We start from the raw sequence: 14,768 nt of genomic DNA, 5'->3' as shown, positions 1-14,768 counted from the left end.
TTGCCAAGTCTTCCCACAGCTTTCTTGAACTTCTGAAGCATTTGGGATGATGATAATATGAACACCATCAATTATTGAAATTAATTGTTAATTTATCCCAAAATAAAGAAGTTCAAGAAAGCTGTGGAAAAGCATGACAAGGGATTAATTAATTACCTCACCCACTGAGCAATTGTATATACATATACATATAATGACCACAAACCCTAAATTATATGCACCACAACTTGTAGAAATATCAGAAGAATTTCAAGAAAAGTGAACACGGCAAAACGACTCTAAAGGAAGAAGAACTGATGCAAATTTATGGGAACAACGAAGGCAAGCAAAGAAGGCAATAATGGTATTTATAAAATCCAAAAGACAGCCAATGCAAGAATATAACAATCAAACAAAAAAGAAAAGGGGGAATGGAGGGAGGACCACTTCTCTGTATAATTCAGCCAACAAATTAATGTGTAATTGAAAAAATGCAGCTTTAGCAGAGAGAGAGAGAGAGAGAGAAGAAGGTGGAGGGAGAGAAAGGTAGGGTTGCCTTCACGTTCTCCCTCTATAATACTTACAAATATGTGGGGTACGTACTACATACATATGTGCATGTGTGTGTGCATTATTTTTATATTTAATTATAAATGAAAATAATATTATAATATATATATATACACATTTAATATTGACAGATGCAAATACACTGATGATTGGTAGCAGCAGCAGCCCATCATATGTCGTCAAGACATTTGCACTGTACACACATAATAGAAGGTTTTCCACTCTTCAAGAAAACCCCATCCTATTTCCAAGCCAGTCATCCAATTTTTTCTCCTTAAAATATTTACCAAAAGACACACCACTGTCCAAGCCACAAATATATATATATATATATATTAATATACTCAATTCCAAGAAATAATAAATGATAAGAAAAATTGGTGCTAAGGCTACAAGATCTCCACAAAGTGAATATGATGATGATCAATCCTACTGTATACTTACTTTCGAGTGTGGGACTAAAGCGTGCACTGTAATTCTCTGCTGCCACTGTAATTGGGACCCCAATTTCATCAAATTTAAAATATGTACATGCATGCAATTGAAATAATTAAATAAATAAATAAATAATTATTAGAGAATGAATGCTGCAGCGATGAAGAAGGGGAGCGCACATGACAATGAGGGTGTCAGAAGCTGCATGGCCAATTGGAGGGTGATGTAAGAGTACGACGTGGCATTACTCTTTCTGTGGGGGTCAATACGCTAGCCCTAAATTACTTATCTTAAGTAAAAACATCTTTAGTCAATAACTAATAGTACCAATTAATATATATAAAAAATTAAATAATAATTAAACTATATGGGGGGAGTTAGTAGCTTACTCCTAATCCAGCACCAGATGAATCTGGACCGTTAATCTGGTGGGGCACCACATAAACAACGGTGCACATTTATCTGGTGCTGTGCTCCATGGACCTCCCCACATATGCCACCTAACTTCCCTACCTACATCCTCCTAAAACCCTAATTTCTGAGACCACACAGTTGAGCGCCATCGCCGCCGCCACCGTCCGCCGGAGAAGATGAAGTTTAAGGCGTAACTGACGGCGACGGAGTCAAAGCCCTACATGGATCTTGTTTGGTTGTGATTTTTCAGTTCTTCGCACGAGGCAGACAGATAAGTCCATCAGTCTACATTGCAGACTGCCTGTGCTTGATCCAGGGTCGAACTGAAGGCCATGGTGTTCTTGATTCCTTGTAAGTGCACTTCGGTAGGATTTTGATGACACCATATGTATTGCAAGAATTCAATATGCGATTTATAAATCCCCTCTACTTCGTCCTAAATCTCCTGAATATATCATTCGTGTATAGTTTTGAAAGCTGCAAATCAGAATTTCTGGATTCTGCATCTGATATTGTTTCTCGTTGGTCAAGTTCAAGCAGAGCAAGATCATAGGTGGAGAATCACTGCTTAAGAGAAATCTGTTAGAACCAAATATTCTTCAAGGTGAAGCCATTCTCTCATTCTCTTTGAAAGTGATCATTCCTGGCGAGAAAGCCTCAGTATTAGCAATTTGCATGGGTTCACATTGGCCGGTAATGGCAGTTTGAAGATCATCTCCCGCCACCATGTAGGTTAGCCATGCTCTGAAGAGCCATTTAAATGACTCTGCAGTTTGGCCGGAGTATGGTGATCGAAACCGGTAAATGCCACAAGAGGAACCTCAGGATTTTCCATCGAAGCTGTAGTATCAACAAGCAGAATGTCGCGAACACATTCCATAGGAAACTCTCATTAATATCCATTGCTCAAAGAAATTAGGATAACTCAACTGCGTACTTGTAAAAAAGTTAACATTTCTTGAGAATCCCCTGTTTTGAGCTTCAGTTTGCTGCTACATTCACCATCGTCAAACATTGCAACCTTGTTAACCTCTGCCTCAATGAGCACTGCTCTAAACAACCTGATTTTGCAATCCACAATCCCCTATATTTCGTCAAACTTTGCAACCTCGTTAACCTCTTCTTTTATATTCGTCCACCTCGTATTCTCTTTCAACCTAAATTTAATCAGCGCCATGCAGCCTGTTGGCTTCACTTTTCTTCTTGAAGCCAGCATTGTTGTAGCTTAACTTCCCTCTGTACTCCTCCTTGATCTCTCTATACCAACTATCAAGCATTACTTGCTCCAAATCCGTGCTGATTAGCATAACAATTGCAGAAATAATAAACATCGGCGTAGGATCAAATTCCACCCCAGGAGATTGAGGCCAAGGATTTTCACCAAGCAAAGGATAACCAATTTGACCAACAGACCCTCCCCTAGCACATTCTCCATCAATTATCCATCTGCATCTGAACGTGTAGGTTCTGCAAATCTGTATTGAAAGAAACATCATCCATCTAGTTCAGAGGTATCAGAATCACCTGATAAACATGATACTCATAAAATTGCATTCACGAACCAACAGTCAACAATGAAAATCTGTATTGAAAGAAACATAATCCATCTAGTTCGGAGGTATCAGAATCACCTGATGACATGATACTCATGAAATTGCATTCACGAACCAACAGTCAACAATGAAAATCACTCTGACCGTACAAATTACTAAATTATAATCCAGAATTGTACTTCCAACAGAGAACAAATGTACATCCAAATTCCAATCGTACATGAGAATTCACTATTAGCAAAACGAATACTAATGTGCGAGTACGTAAATACCGTGCACGAAACACATCAAAGTTGTGGCGGCGCGGCGGAGCAATCCCCAGGCGAAACGTAGAGACGCACAGACAAATCGTGCCTCCGGCAGCTTCAACAAACATCAACAAATCATCGTTTATATCCCCCCTTATTTATAAAATAATCTTCTCTTATATTACACTTCTACCCCAAACTTTTAGCCGCTTTGCAATTGGACCCTCAAAATCAATCAAATCAATTATATACACTTAGGAACAAGATTTCTCCACTGTACAGTAACATATAGTAACATCTTTTGACTCTGTGTAAATGATCAATGATAAAAGTTCATCTTCAACCTTATTTAGTACTCACAGAGGAGGTTTCTCAGCAACAAGACGAACCTTGTTGAGTGATTCCTTGAACGCCTGCCAAGCAGCCATTTGATGTTCCGACGACACAGTCCCTTCCGTCACGACTCGCATGGCGAGTCGGTGCAGGTGCTCGTACCACTGCACTGGATTGCTGGTGTCGATGGCGTTCGAGCCGAAGTCGGGAACGTACACGCGCTTTGCATCTTTACTCCATCGTTGTAGGAGATACTGAGAAGGGATTTCCTCCGCGTCGTTGTATTGGAGGACGGTCAAGGCGTGCCTGCATAAGTATCCTTTGAAGTTGAAGCAGCAGCAGATGCAGCGAACTTCCGGTCCGACTTTGTCGTACACAACTTCGTAGTTTTTCGCTTCCCGTGTGTTTCCTTCGGTGCTTCGCTCTTTCACCACGTACGTGATGAGGGATCCGTTCGCCTGAACTTGCGTTACGCCGCAACAACTCGACATTAGAACTACCTCATCTTGAAACTTCAAGAATATATCTTTAGTGTAGAAATCGGAAGCCTGGAGCTCGTAACTGCACCTTGTCTTCATCGTGGGTCTGAACTGTCGTGACTCGAAATCATCGAGGGATTCCTTCTGAATCGCTCTTTGTCGAAGCAGCTCGTACGCGCTGAAAAATTCACTCCATGTCATTTGATTGTGTAAAACCCCGTGGAAGAACGGTGTTGTGTACTCGCCGGGTTGGAAGCTGAAAATTCCGTTGAAAATGGAGTCTTTCAAGTAGGCGGGAACCCATCTTTCTCGATCCTCATACAAGGCTCGAAGCCATTCATCGTCCCTGATGGCAAAATGTCGAATTGTCTCCTCCCAAGCCAGTTCAAACTCTTCTACTTTGAGCAAGGTGTACACTGCTCTATTCAGAAATGTTTGAAATAATTCCGATCCCCCGACTTCGCCTAGCTTCTCTCGGATGCTTTGCATAACAAGCGATAAGCAAAGCCGGTGATGAGCTCTCGGGAATACCTCGGATACTGCACTACGCAACGCCTGGCATTGCTGTGTGATTATAGTTTGCGGTGGTCGTCCTGACATGCACGTAAGCCATGCTCTCATCAGCCAAACGTACGTCTCAATGGTTTCATCAACAAGAAAGCCGCAACCGAATAACACGGTTTTGCCGTGGTGATTCAACCCGCTGAATGAACATAGAGGAATATTGTGCTTATTCGACAGGCATGTTGAGTCGATCACTACCACATCGCCAAAATAACCATAGGCAGCCCTCGACCTAGAATCAATCCAAAAGACATTCCTCACATAACCGCCATCATTTAGATCCATAATATAGAAAAAGTTTGGGTCAGAAAGCTGTGCCTGACGAAAATAATCGTGAAGCACTAGAAGATCACTGCTGGTCCCGAACTTCAAGCACTTAAATGGCTCTAAATGGTAGCTGACTTCTTGGTCCATTGAGCTTCCATAACTAACCGAATCAACAGCTTGAGTTCGGTACAACTTGATAGTTTGTACTTCCACATCAACAACCGGCTCCAACTTCCTTTTGGCCCCGGTTTCCATCTTCTTGTGTGACCTGGAAGTTTGGGCCCTTTGATGATCGAATAAATGGTTGTGCTCGAGCTTTACTTCATCCAACCTCCACCTGTTCATCTCAACTAACCTCAACCTTATCATTGCTAGACACCCGGTTCTTGTTTCCTTTCTTCGAGTGCTCGTTTCTTTCATTGTCTTAAAACCCTCACAATTGCAACAGAGCACAGCCCCACGCTTCTCCTTGCTATTGCGCTTTGTCCACGACGACTTGACCCTAATGCCGAATCCAAGCTCCTTTGCGTAGCAGTTGTAATAGTTATACGCATCATCATATGATTCAAACTCCATTCCCACAGCAGGCAGGGGATAAGACTGAGCGTCACCTCGATTTCCCAGACCAACTGCTATGTTCATCTCATTATCACTGATGGAGATTCCATCCATTTGGCCACTGCTGCTTGGTATTTCAAGCACCCGCTCGCCATTGCTCTCATGGTCATTGGTTTCGTATTCAACCACTTGCTCCTCGCCATTCTCAAGATCAACTCTTTCAATTTCTAGCACTTGTTGAATGTCGTTCTCGAGATCATTGCTCTTGACCTCAAGCATTTGATCGTCTTCTTCTCCAAGGTCACTGGTATTGATATCAAAGTCTTCCTCCCCATCATCATCCAGCAATTCTTCACTATTCCCAGATCTTTCCCCTACCTAGCATGTAAACTAAACAGATTAAAGATCGAAAACAGAAGCAAAAGCAAAATAACATGAACTAATCAGACATTTTCCACATCTCAAACCTTGACTCCAGCTCGCAGAATCATCTTGCAATTTCAATCAAAATTTTCAATCGATTGCCACACAAACATAACCTACCGAGAGAAGCATCACTCTTCGAAACGATAGTGCAAACTTGACATCATTCAATTAAACGACGTATTAAATTAACTCCAATCTTCAATTACCGTTAATTAAGCGCCTTTTTAAGCTTACAACGCATTAAATAGAAGCTCCAAACTAGTTTACAAGCGGATATTACTGAATCCCCGCGAAAAAATCAACCAAATTAAACAATGCCGCAATATATAGATAGTGACGGAGCAGTGATAAACTCATCCGCCGGTGAATAAATTCCATCTAACAGCAACAACATCAAAGCCAAATAAGAAACTACCGTGATTTCGATGCCGGAATTCGGCGATAAGCCCTCGTCGGCGGGGGAGAAAACGGCATCGTCGGCCATATATCGAGAAGAGGTTGACGGTGCGTTGTGTCAAAGTCTGAGAGGTTAGTATTTACCCTAGCGGATTCCTACAAGCTTTTACTCCTTTAGTCCTTTTACTTTTCTTTATTTCTATTTCCACCACATAAACTGCCACGTGGTCCTCCGTGGAATCAATTTATCAATGTAAATGTAATGACAAAAACACCCCTAAAAAGCTCCGAAGCAAAACAGAGTATTGCTATAAGCTAAGGGGTAATATAGTCTTTATATAGATATATATAAGCGCAGAGGAGATTCGGTATCCAGTGTGAGTTGTGGTCGTTAAAATTCGAACTTCCTCCGCCGGCGCCGGCGGTTTGCTGCAATCGCGATGTCTCTAACTTTCATTGCTTCGCCGTCTTATCTTGCCTCTCCGATTGTTAGATTTTCTTCTTCAAGAAGATATTTTGTGCACAAAAGGTTTGTCCGTACAATCGCGAAGGCTTCTGAAGAAGACGATGACAAACCGGCATTCAATCCGTTTGGTTTTGTCACTGATAATCCGTCGAGTCGCAGCGCCATTCAGCTTCCGGAATCACCGGCGGAGGACGGGAATGTCGGACAGATGCTCTACGTAATTTACTTACCTTTCCAAACATAGGATTGAAGCACCAACTCTGTCATAGTTTAATTTTTCATTCCATTACTTTAGCAGTTAATAGTGTTTCTGCTTATTAATTTTATGATCAAAGACTTTAATGATGCATTGCAGAATTGATTGTTATAAGATATTCAGCTGAGATGTACTGTGCAGTTTTGGTCTTTCATAATTTATCACTCTGTTACTAAAATTATTTCGAGGCTAGAAATTGATGCTTTCAATATTCAATAGTATCGGAATCATAGTTTTTGTCTATGTTCATGTGGATATTCATCGTGTTTGGTGTTTCCTTGCTTCAAAATCATTTTGTTATTTCGGAGAAATAGGCTAACATATGTGTATTTTGTCTGATTGTTAAAGAGAATAGAGGACAAGGGAAAGGACTATGGCTCTTACATTAAATCTGGAGGTTTCCGATGGTTTGTGAGAGAAACAGGTGAAGCATTGCATAAGTGTCGTGTGTTATTTGTATCTTAGCTATCAAGTTTCAACAATATCATCAATTGCAGGATCACCCTCGAGCAGGCGCGGAACGATTGTTTTTCTCCATGGAGCTCCAACACAGTCCTACAGTTATCGAGTTGTTATGTCTCAGGTGTTTGTTGGTTTTTCTAATTTTGAATGCATGATATCAAATAATCTTCATCACATAGTTGTTTCTCGTGTTCTTGGGATATTTTAGCATGGATTTTTAGGTCTTAACGTGAATACAGTATATTTTCCTCCATTAATGTCTGATGAGTCTTCCTTTCTCAGATGGCAGGTGCCGGTTTCCACTGCTTTGCACCTGACTGGATTGGATTCGGTTTTAGCGACAAGCCTCAGGCTGGATATGGATTTGACTACACAGGCTTGTGCATTGTGACCATCATTTCATCCTCTTGTGTATATTTTATCTCATACTTGGCTGTGTTTTCAAAATTTATTTTACAGAGAAAGAGTTCCATGAAGTTTTCGACAAATTATTGGATACTCTCGGGGTTACTTCTCCTGTTTTCCTAGTAGTTCAGGTAATAACATTCTTAGGAAACATTACAATATATTCATTCCAATTGTATGTCTTTCTTCCTCAAAATGCAATGATGCTAAAATTTTGTACCTATGAATTCTTCTCCTATTGTACCCCTTTACAGGGATTTCTGGTGGGATCCTATGGACTGACTTGGGCTTTGAAAAATCAAGACAGAATCTCAAAGCTTGCAGTGCTGAACACTCCATTGACGATCTCATCTCCTCTTCCTGGACTGTTTCAACAACTGAGGTTTTCCTTTTATGCCTATTATTGAGGCTGTAGGCCTCATGTAACTGTTTGCCTTTGTACATGAGCAGGATTCCATTGTTGGGTGAATTCACTTGCCAAAATGCAGTCATGGCTGAGCGTTTTATTGAAGCAGGTAGCGCGTATGTATCAAGAATTCATTTTTATTTATTTGTTTATTTTTCTTCTTTTCCCTAAGCATGCTTGATCAGATTTGTTCAATTTTCTATCTGGTCTGTAATAAACAAGACTCACTTTGATTGCAGCTATGCCTTGAAGCTGGAGAAGGCAGATGTGTATCGACTGCCATATTTGTCCAGCAGCGGACCTGGATTTGGTCGGTGAATCTGCCAATTCAAACATCATAAAAATTTAAAAAAAAACGGTTTGTTCGGTTTTAAATCAAACCAAATTAGTTTAGTTTAGTTTGGTTTTACACAATTTGGTTCGATTTCGGTTTTGATTTTTTCAAACCGAAAACCAATCAATACTTAAAGTTCAGTTCGAACCCCGACCGAATACTCACCCTTAAGAATGATCAATCTGCAAAATATCATTGATTAATCTTTCTTCCATGGCCAATACATTACGTCTTACTCATATCCTTTCTGGTGTTCCAGCTCTGCTGGAGGCTGCAAAGAAGGCTGACTTCAAGGAAACTAACCGGCAAGTATCGACCGGGTTCGCTTCCGGAAGGTATGCAAGAAACTATAGATCCTATATAAAACTACAAGATCTTAAGAGGCAAAAGTAAGTATAAAACTTTCTCAGGTGGGAGAAACCAATTCTAGTTGCCTGGGGTATATCAGACAAGTACCTTCCAAAATCTGTAGCCGAAGAATTTCAGAAAGGTAATCCCGACATAGTAAAGGTTAACATGATCGAAGGCGCCGGCCACATGCCGCAGGAAGACTGGTAAGAAACACAAAACAACCTAACTTTTGCACATCTTATATGCTACCTTATAATGTTGCCTATTCAATAGCTCCCTCGTCGATGTTTCAACCATTTACAGGCCGGAGAAAGTTGTGGATGCCTTGAAAGCTTTCTTTTGAACATGCATCGATTTGCCTTACCTGGTGTCCGTTCCGACAGAAAATATTATATGATACAAGAGATGTATGAACTGAACCAGTTTGAGACACAACAGCCATGGCTATGAAGAGAACAGTCTGCAAAAGGTTAGTGTAACTTATGAACCATCAAGTCATTCTTTTGATCATAATATTAGGAGATGTGACGGCTGAGGAAGTTCATTCGGCTATAAAATAAGGCGAGGGCGAATTACTTTGCTTTCTGCTTCGGCCTCCCTTTTTGTTTTGGCGCGGCCCTTTTTTTGGACGGCGTTCTATTCTTGACATCCGGAGGTTCTTCCTCTCCATCTTCACTACCACTTTCGTTGCTCGCCTCATCATCAATTTGCTCGACTTTAGTTCTCCCTCTTGTTTGTCTCCTCGCCTTGTCGTTCTCCTTTGCTTTTCTTTTAGCAGGTCTCTTTGAAGATACATTTCCAGACTCATCTTCTTCAGAATCGTCGCTACTTCCATTCGCCCTCTTCTTCGTGGAGTGCTGCCTAGCTCGACTAGTCTTTTTGTCCTTCTTGGGATTCGGTGGCACAAGTTCCTCGTCATTTCCAGATTCGTCACCATTGCCAGACGATGCGCCTTTTGATAGTTTCCGCGATTCTTTTACAGCTTGATCACCGGGCAACTTTTGCAACTCCGGCACATAGGCTGTCGTCTGCAATGCAGACGAATGAAATCCTCAGCAGATAAACATAAAAACTTGTGAAAATCATATACGAAAGCAAGCATTGACGACAACAGACTTACCCGGCCACCGGCATTGATGAAGGCAATTTTTTTCCCTGAAAGTGGAAAAAAAATTAGTTATGGCACATAAGCAAAACTTAAGTTGGAGTAATACAAGACTCGAACTCTGATAATAAGGTATTGAATTGAACAACATGACACAACCTAATCTTCATCGGGACTACTAATATAATCAATTATCTAAAAAGGATCGTTTAAACATCACGGCAGCAATTGAGAAAATGGCATTGCACAGGTTAAGAGCCAACCATCAACAAAAGCCTTGCCGGGCTTCTTTTCCCGGGAATGGAAAATCCAATCACTAGGGAACTGACTACTATCTGCCCCGACGTGAATAGCCTTTTCGATTACCTGTAAAATAAACCCTTCAACATTAAATTTCAGTTTGTTAAAGAAAAAAATATCTTACCATCAACTTTTCCAGGTTTTTTGCCCCAGCGATAATGAAACAACCACTCGACAGGGAATCGGAGGCTGTCAGCATCCACTTCAACGGCAAATATTGTAACCTAAGAGTGCCAACCCCAGTAATATCTATATGTACACAAACCTAAAAGAAAAATAAATAAGACTAACTCAACAAACAATGTAAATATACATGTTTCCACCTCATTAATGGACTTGAGCAGGGTTGCACAGCTATCTTTGGACATGCTCAAAGCAGCTTGCTGTGGATGAATTCTAGCCTGTTAAATCAAAATATGGGAATTCTCATACGGGTATAAAGTTATATATTCGTTAATGTATGCCAGGGTTAAAAATAAGTCGGGAAGTATAGATATTTCAAATGGCTGAAATAAAAAATTATTACTCTTTCTCATCCAAAGTAATATTTCACTTTTTTTGTCAAAAGAAAATGTTTTAAGTTTCACCTTTTAGTATAAAATAATATCTACTTTTTTTTAATTTTTTTACTATAAAAAATAAAATATACTAATTATTATCCACCCATATTAAAATTCATGGCGAAATATAATTTTACATAAAGGATGAAGTACTTTGGAGGGGCTTAGCTTCACACTAAAGTGCTTTGAAAAGAACAGCAATATGCTAATCCATTAAATCAGATAAATTAAAGGAAATTTTTAAGAAGTAATGTACATCTTTTGCTTTCTACTTATTTATTATTATTATTTTTTTTTTTGGCAAAATTGCTAGTACCCCACCTATATTTTTGTACCATTCTCCCTTATGATTTATAAATTGCTCAATCTCTCATGTTTTAAAAAATATTGCACAAAATCTCTTTTTTACGAGTTTCGGTGCAATATTTTTTAAACACGAAGGAATCTAGCACAATTTTTAAAAGATTCTATGCAATATTTTCTAAAATATGAGGGAGCCCCATACATTTTTTAAATCACAAGAGAGAATGATACTGAATTTTCAAACCACAAGTGGGTTATATATAAGTTTGCCTAAATTTTTTATTTTTTTTGTATTTTTTTTTTTCAGTAAAAGCACATAAATCAAAGGGAGAGAAAAATAGCTTACTAACTTGATAGAGCACTTCGTCAGCCATCCAATTACCAATACCGGAGATAAAACTCTGGACAGAAATGACAGGATAAAAATGTCTCAAAAAACTACCATGCGAAGCAAATTAAAACACTCAAAGTAGTCTTGATGAATTCAACAGATTTTCTTATACAAAATAATATCAAACGATCACACACTGAGTTACTTCTTCAGCTAAATAGACATGTCTAATTACGTCTACAGAACAATCAAGTTACAGTAAATAAGTGTGGCATCGGCATATGCAAACGACTGAACGAGACTGTTCACCTATTCACATTGACTAAATCAATACTATTCGTTGGAAAAGGAGGTATGTAATGAATTAGAGAATTTCGGACACCATTTGAAACTCAGTTACTATCAAAACAGGTTGACCAACAAAACAACAAACACAACGGATTCTATCAGTAAACACATCCAATGACGTTGATTTGACCGTATATAAAATCAAACCGGAAGTCAATTTAAAGTGCTTTATATTTTCTGACAGTTCATATCTTCAAACAAATAAAGATGAGTTGAGCCGATTTTCAGAACCAAAAAGAGTGTTCTTTCCCAATAAACAGAATAAGGCCATTCAAAAAACAAATCTTAAGAAATATACGTGCTAGCGGAAAAACACTAAAACCTGGTCGAGTAAAAGGGCCTTAATCCCAATTTTCTTCTTGCATAAAGCACTATAGAACTCATCTTCCGTCATGGGTTCCTTTAATGCGTCAGGACCAAGCTCAGAGATAGGGGGAGCAGAAATTGGCTGTGAAAAGCATTGTTATGGAAATATCTTGGAAAGATGAATATGATGAACAGAAACAATGCAATGAACGTAAAGTTACACATTACATTGTCAATCAGACGGACTTTAGCAAACCGCCTCTTGTCTGTGAAAGAGAATTCCAAACCATCATCTAGCTGAAACACAAATGGAAACACGGCATTAATGTAATAATAGCATCAAATGCATTATATATATTTCACAGTTTAAAACTTAAAGACCTATGAGAACACGAAAATAACAGTGTGAGTGCTTGGAAAAGCATGAGGTCTTCTTTCACCATAACAAGCAAATTTTTGCAGTTTGATTCATTAAGAATTAGAAGTTTCCATCAACAAATCAAGGTGCAGAACCTCACTTGAACAAATAACTTAGAATACTTAGAGGGCCACTCGTCTGTATCCTTTACAGCAGACCTGGCAATAATAGCAAATGCTGTCATGATCAGTAGAAACACAATCTTAAAAATTGACAACCTAAAACATCAGATGCACACAGCCTTACATTGTCTCAGACACAATAAATTTTATAGTACTCCAACATGTAAAATTTTCATTGGTATGTGAAAATTATCTAAGACAACAAAAATAATGGGAATAATTGATTTTATAGGACCAAGTTTGGGGATCATCCAAATATCCTCCACCCTGCACAGTTTGAAACCATTCTCAGATTCTCAACCCCATAGCATTACTCCAAAATATACATATATATATATATATATCCATATTCCATACACATTAAATTCCTGATTCTAGTATCTTATATTAAACTCTTAAAACTTAAACCAATCGAAGATATCATTTCTCTCGTTGGGCGCCTAAAAATAAGAAACCACCCAACAACCTGAAACAGGATACGGGCATACCTCTATCGTAAAAATAATGCATTAGGGTTAATTTTCAATAGCCTGTTTCAATCTTACGACCATAAATATGTCACTCACCTCTTGTATTTAGTGACTGCAACTCCCTTGATATATACAGCTCCAGCCATTCCTTCATAAAACAAATGAAGATCAATTATAAGAAAGCCCCAATGTTTATCCCCCACTATGAATCATCAAAACATAGAAATTAAGCAAACAAGAAGCATATCTCAGTTTCAAATAACCAGTTCAGAAACCATGCTTCCAATCCAATCAAGTTTTTTACTCTCTTATTTTTGCAGCATATGATCAACGTGCAATTGAAATTGAGAATGCAGGAGGCTTCTATAGTTCTGTAAGGAGTAAATCTCAAACTCTGGTTGTGATAGCTTTAAATTTATCGAATAATTCCAGGCGCCACCATAACAATCAACATTTGGAAAACGAAAGCGGCAATAACATTACGGACTACTCGATGATGAAGAAAACAGTACCGTAAGGAATTTAGGGTTTAAGGAAAGTACCGAATTGAAACGTGGGAAAAGGAGGTGAATCGAGCTCGAGCCACATATTCTTCCCCTTCCGATGCGCGGCGACTATAGTTTTCCCAGCGAGCGCTGCTTCGAAGTCCTTCGGGGAGACGCCGTCGACTACCTTCGAATCATCAGCTACGGTGCATTTATTGATCTTCTTCCCCACACAGTGTTCCTCCACCGCCCTGCGCGCCGCTTCCACCTCCGGAAGCTCTGGCATTGTTCAAACGCAGCAAAACCGCCGCACTCCGCCGCCGTCGACCGACTGGAAACGCTGAAAACTGCGATGGAGTCGACTTTAGGTTCCTTCCCGATTTCGCGCTCATTTTGTTGTGCGCGGAGGGGCAATTTTGTAATTTCAAATATCAGCTACATTTTTATTACTGTTATTTTAATCATTAAAGAAGTGGAAATATTTTGGCACGCCGCGGCCGGGCCGGGCCACGTGGGCCTCGTTCTGTGGATTTGATGATATTATGGACCGGGCTATTGGCATGAAATTTTGGGCTCAGGCCTGGCAAGTCTGGCTAATAATTATATTGTATTCTTTTAATGCTTATGATTTTTAGATTGTTTTGTTAGTAACTATTAAGAATTATAAAAACATTATGTGAAATTGTGAGAGTGATATAATAATTTTTTTATTATTTTTATATATTGTGTAAGAAATAATTTCTTTTTATAAAACCATTAAGGGGGCAATAAGAATATACAACAAGTTTCAAATATTACTTTTAAATAATTAGGGTTTAATTTTGTATTTTAATTTTAGATTTCGGTTTACATAATAACATTAATGTGAATTTTGTCTCAATGTAAACATTTATTTTTTACACTGAGATTAATAAATAATACTCTTTTATCCACAAACTAATATCCTACTTTCCTATTTTGGATATTAAACTACTATTCTCTTATTTTTTTTAAATACAAATTTTACATTTTTACCCTCTATTCATTTATTACTTTTAATTTCTATCATACAATTAAGGATAAATTTTTCAATTCATAAAAAAAAAAAAAAACAATTACCTAAAAAAACCTTGTAAATA

The 14,768-nt window shown here is 38.8% G+C and overlaps 3 protein-coding genes across 11 annotated transcripts; 1 reads left to right on the top strand and 2 right to left on the bottom strand.

The window, feature by feature from the left end:
- Positions 1-2,096: 2,096 nt before the first annotated feature.
- LOC127262880 (protein FAR1-RELATED SEQUENCE 8-like) lies at positions 2,097-6,359 on the bottom strand. 5 transcript variants are annotated; one of them, XM_051291730.1, is made up of 4 exons: positions 6,242-6,359; positions 3,589-5,778; positions 2,336-2,873; positions 2,097-2,238 (listed from the first exon to the last, which is right to left on the bottom strand). In XM_051291730.1, the coding sequence occupies exons 1-3, from the start codon at positions 6,308-6,310 to the stop codon at positions 2,562-2,564; spliced, it is 2,571 nt and encodes an 856-aa protein (XP_051147687.1). In that variant the 5' UTR covers positions 6,311-6,359; the 3' UTR covers positions 2,097-2,238; positions 2,336-2,561. The 5 variants fall into 5 exon arrangements, with proteins under 5 accessions (XP_051147687.1, XP_051147688.1, XP_051147691.1 ...); XM_051291731.1 differs by lacking the exon at positions 2,097-2,238 and adding an exon at positions 3,224-3,314 and having other exon boundaries at positions 2,689-2,873; XM_051291733.1 differs by lacking the exon at positions 2,097-2,238 and adding an exon at positions 3,224-3,314 and having other exon boundaries at positions 2,730-2,873; positions 3,560-5,778.
- Positions 6,360-6,605: 246 nt separating this feature from the next.
- Positions 6,606-9,396, top strand: LOC127263076 (uncharacterized). The gene is made up of 11 exons (XM_051292018.1): positions 6,606-6,905; positions 7,293-7,368; positions 7,442-7,527; positions 7,689-7,782; positions 7,866-7,942; positions 8,066-8,193; positions 8,262-8,333; positions 8,457-8,527; positions 8,811-8,886; positions 8,962-9,105; positions 9,206-9,396. Exons 1-11 carry the CDS (start codon positions 6,663-6,665, stop codon positions 9,243-9,245), a joined length of 1,107 nt encoding a protein of 368 aa, XP_051147975.1. The 5' UTR covers positions 6,606-6,662; the 3' UTR covers positions 9,246-9,396.
- A 78-nt stretch (positions 9,397-9,474) lies between these two features.
- Positions 9,475-14,032, bottom strand: LOC127263074 (formamidopyrimidine-DNA glycosylase). 5 transcript variants are annotated; one of them, XM_051292017.1, is made up of 11 exons: positions 13,708-14,031; positions 13,262-13,313; positions 12,674-12,731; positions 12,384-12,452; positions 12,172-12,297; positions 11,521-11,571; positions 10,631-10,708; positions 10,439-10,531; positions 10,271-10,373; positions 10,023-10,057; positions 9,475-9,930 (listed from the first exon to the last, which is right to left on the bottom strand). In XM_051292017.1, exons 1-11 carry the CDS (start codon positions 13,934-13,936, stop codon positions 9,475-9,477), a joined length of 1,350 nt encoding a protein of 449 aa, XP_051147974.1. In that variant the 5' UTR covers positions 13,937-14,031. The 5 variants fall into 5 exon arrangements, 4 of the variants coding, with proteins under 4 accessions (XP_051147974.1, XP_051147972.1, XP_051147971.1 ...); XR_007841365.1 differs by having other exon boundaries at positions 9,777-9,930; positions 10,432-10,531; positions 13,708-14,032; XM_051292015.1 differs by lacking the exon at positions 10,271-10,373 and having other exon boundaries at positions 10,432-10,531.
- Between the last annotated feature and the right edge of the window lie 736 nt (positions 14,033-14,768).

This window comes from Andrographis paniculata, unplaced genomic scaffold (assembly GCF_009805555.1).
Source record: "Andrographis paniculata isolate CXL003 unplaced genomic scaffold, ASM980555v1 Contig66END, whole genome shotgun sequence".
Lineage (NCBI taxonomy): Eukaryota > Viridiplantae > Streptophyta > Magnoliopsida > Lamiales > Acanthaceae > Andrographis > Andrographis paniculata.
This window is presented reverse-complemented; position numbering and strand designations above follow the sequence as displayed.

Excerpts from the sequence above, each read along its gene's own strand:
- LOC127263076 (XM_051292018.1), top strand. The coding sequence starts at position 6,663 with ATGTCTCTAACTTTCATTGCTTCGCCGTCTTATCTTGCCTCTCCGATT. Across the intron at positions 6,906-7,292 it reads ATGTCGGACAGATGCTCTAC|AGAATAGAGGACAAGGGAAA; the intron begins GTAATTTACTTA and ends TGATTGTTAAAG. Across the intron at positions 9,106-9,205 it reads CACATGCCGCAGGAAGACTG|GCCGGAGAAAGTTGTGGATG; the intron begins GTAAGAAACACA and ends AACCATTTACAG.
- LOC127263074 (XM_051292017.1), bottom strand. The coding sequence starts at position 13,936 with ATGCCAGAGCTTCCGGAGGTGGAAGCGGCGCGCAGGGCGGTGGAGGAA. Across the intron at positions 13,314-13,707 it reads TTTTCCCACGTTTCAATTCG|GAATGGCTGGAGCTGTATAT; the intron begins GTACTTTCCTTA and ends TGTTTTATGAAG. Across the intron at positions 10,058-10,270 it reads CGGCAAGGCTTTTGTTGATG|GGAAAAAAATTGCCTTCATC; the intron begins GTTGGCTCTTAA and ends TTCCACTTTCAG.
- LOC127262880 (XM_051291730.1), bottom strand. The coding sequence starts at position 6,310 with ATGGCCGACGATGCCGTTTTCTCCCCCGCCGACGAGGGCTTATCGCCG. Across the intron at positions 5,779-6,241 it reads ATTCCGGCATCGAAATCACG|GTAGGGGAAAGATCTGGGAA; the intron begins GTAGTTTCTTAT and ends TTTACATGCTAG. Across the intron at positions 2,874-3,588 it reads TCAAGGAATCACTCAACAAG|ATTTGCAGAACCTACACGTT; the intron begins GTTCGTCTTGTT and ends CTTTCAATACAG.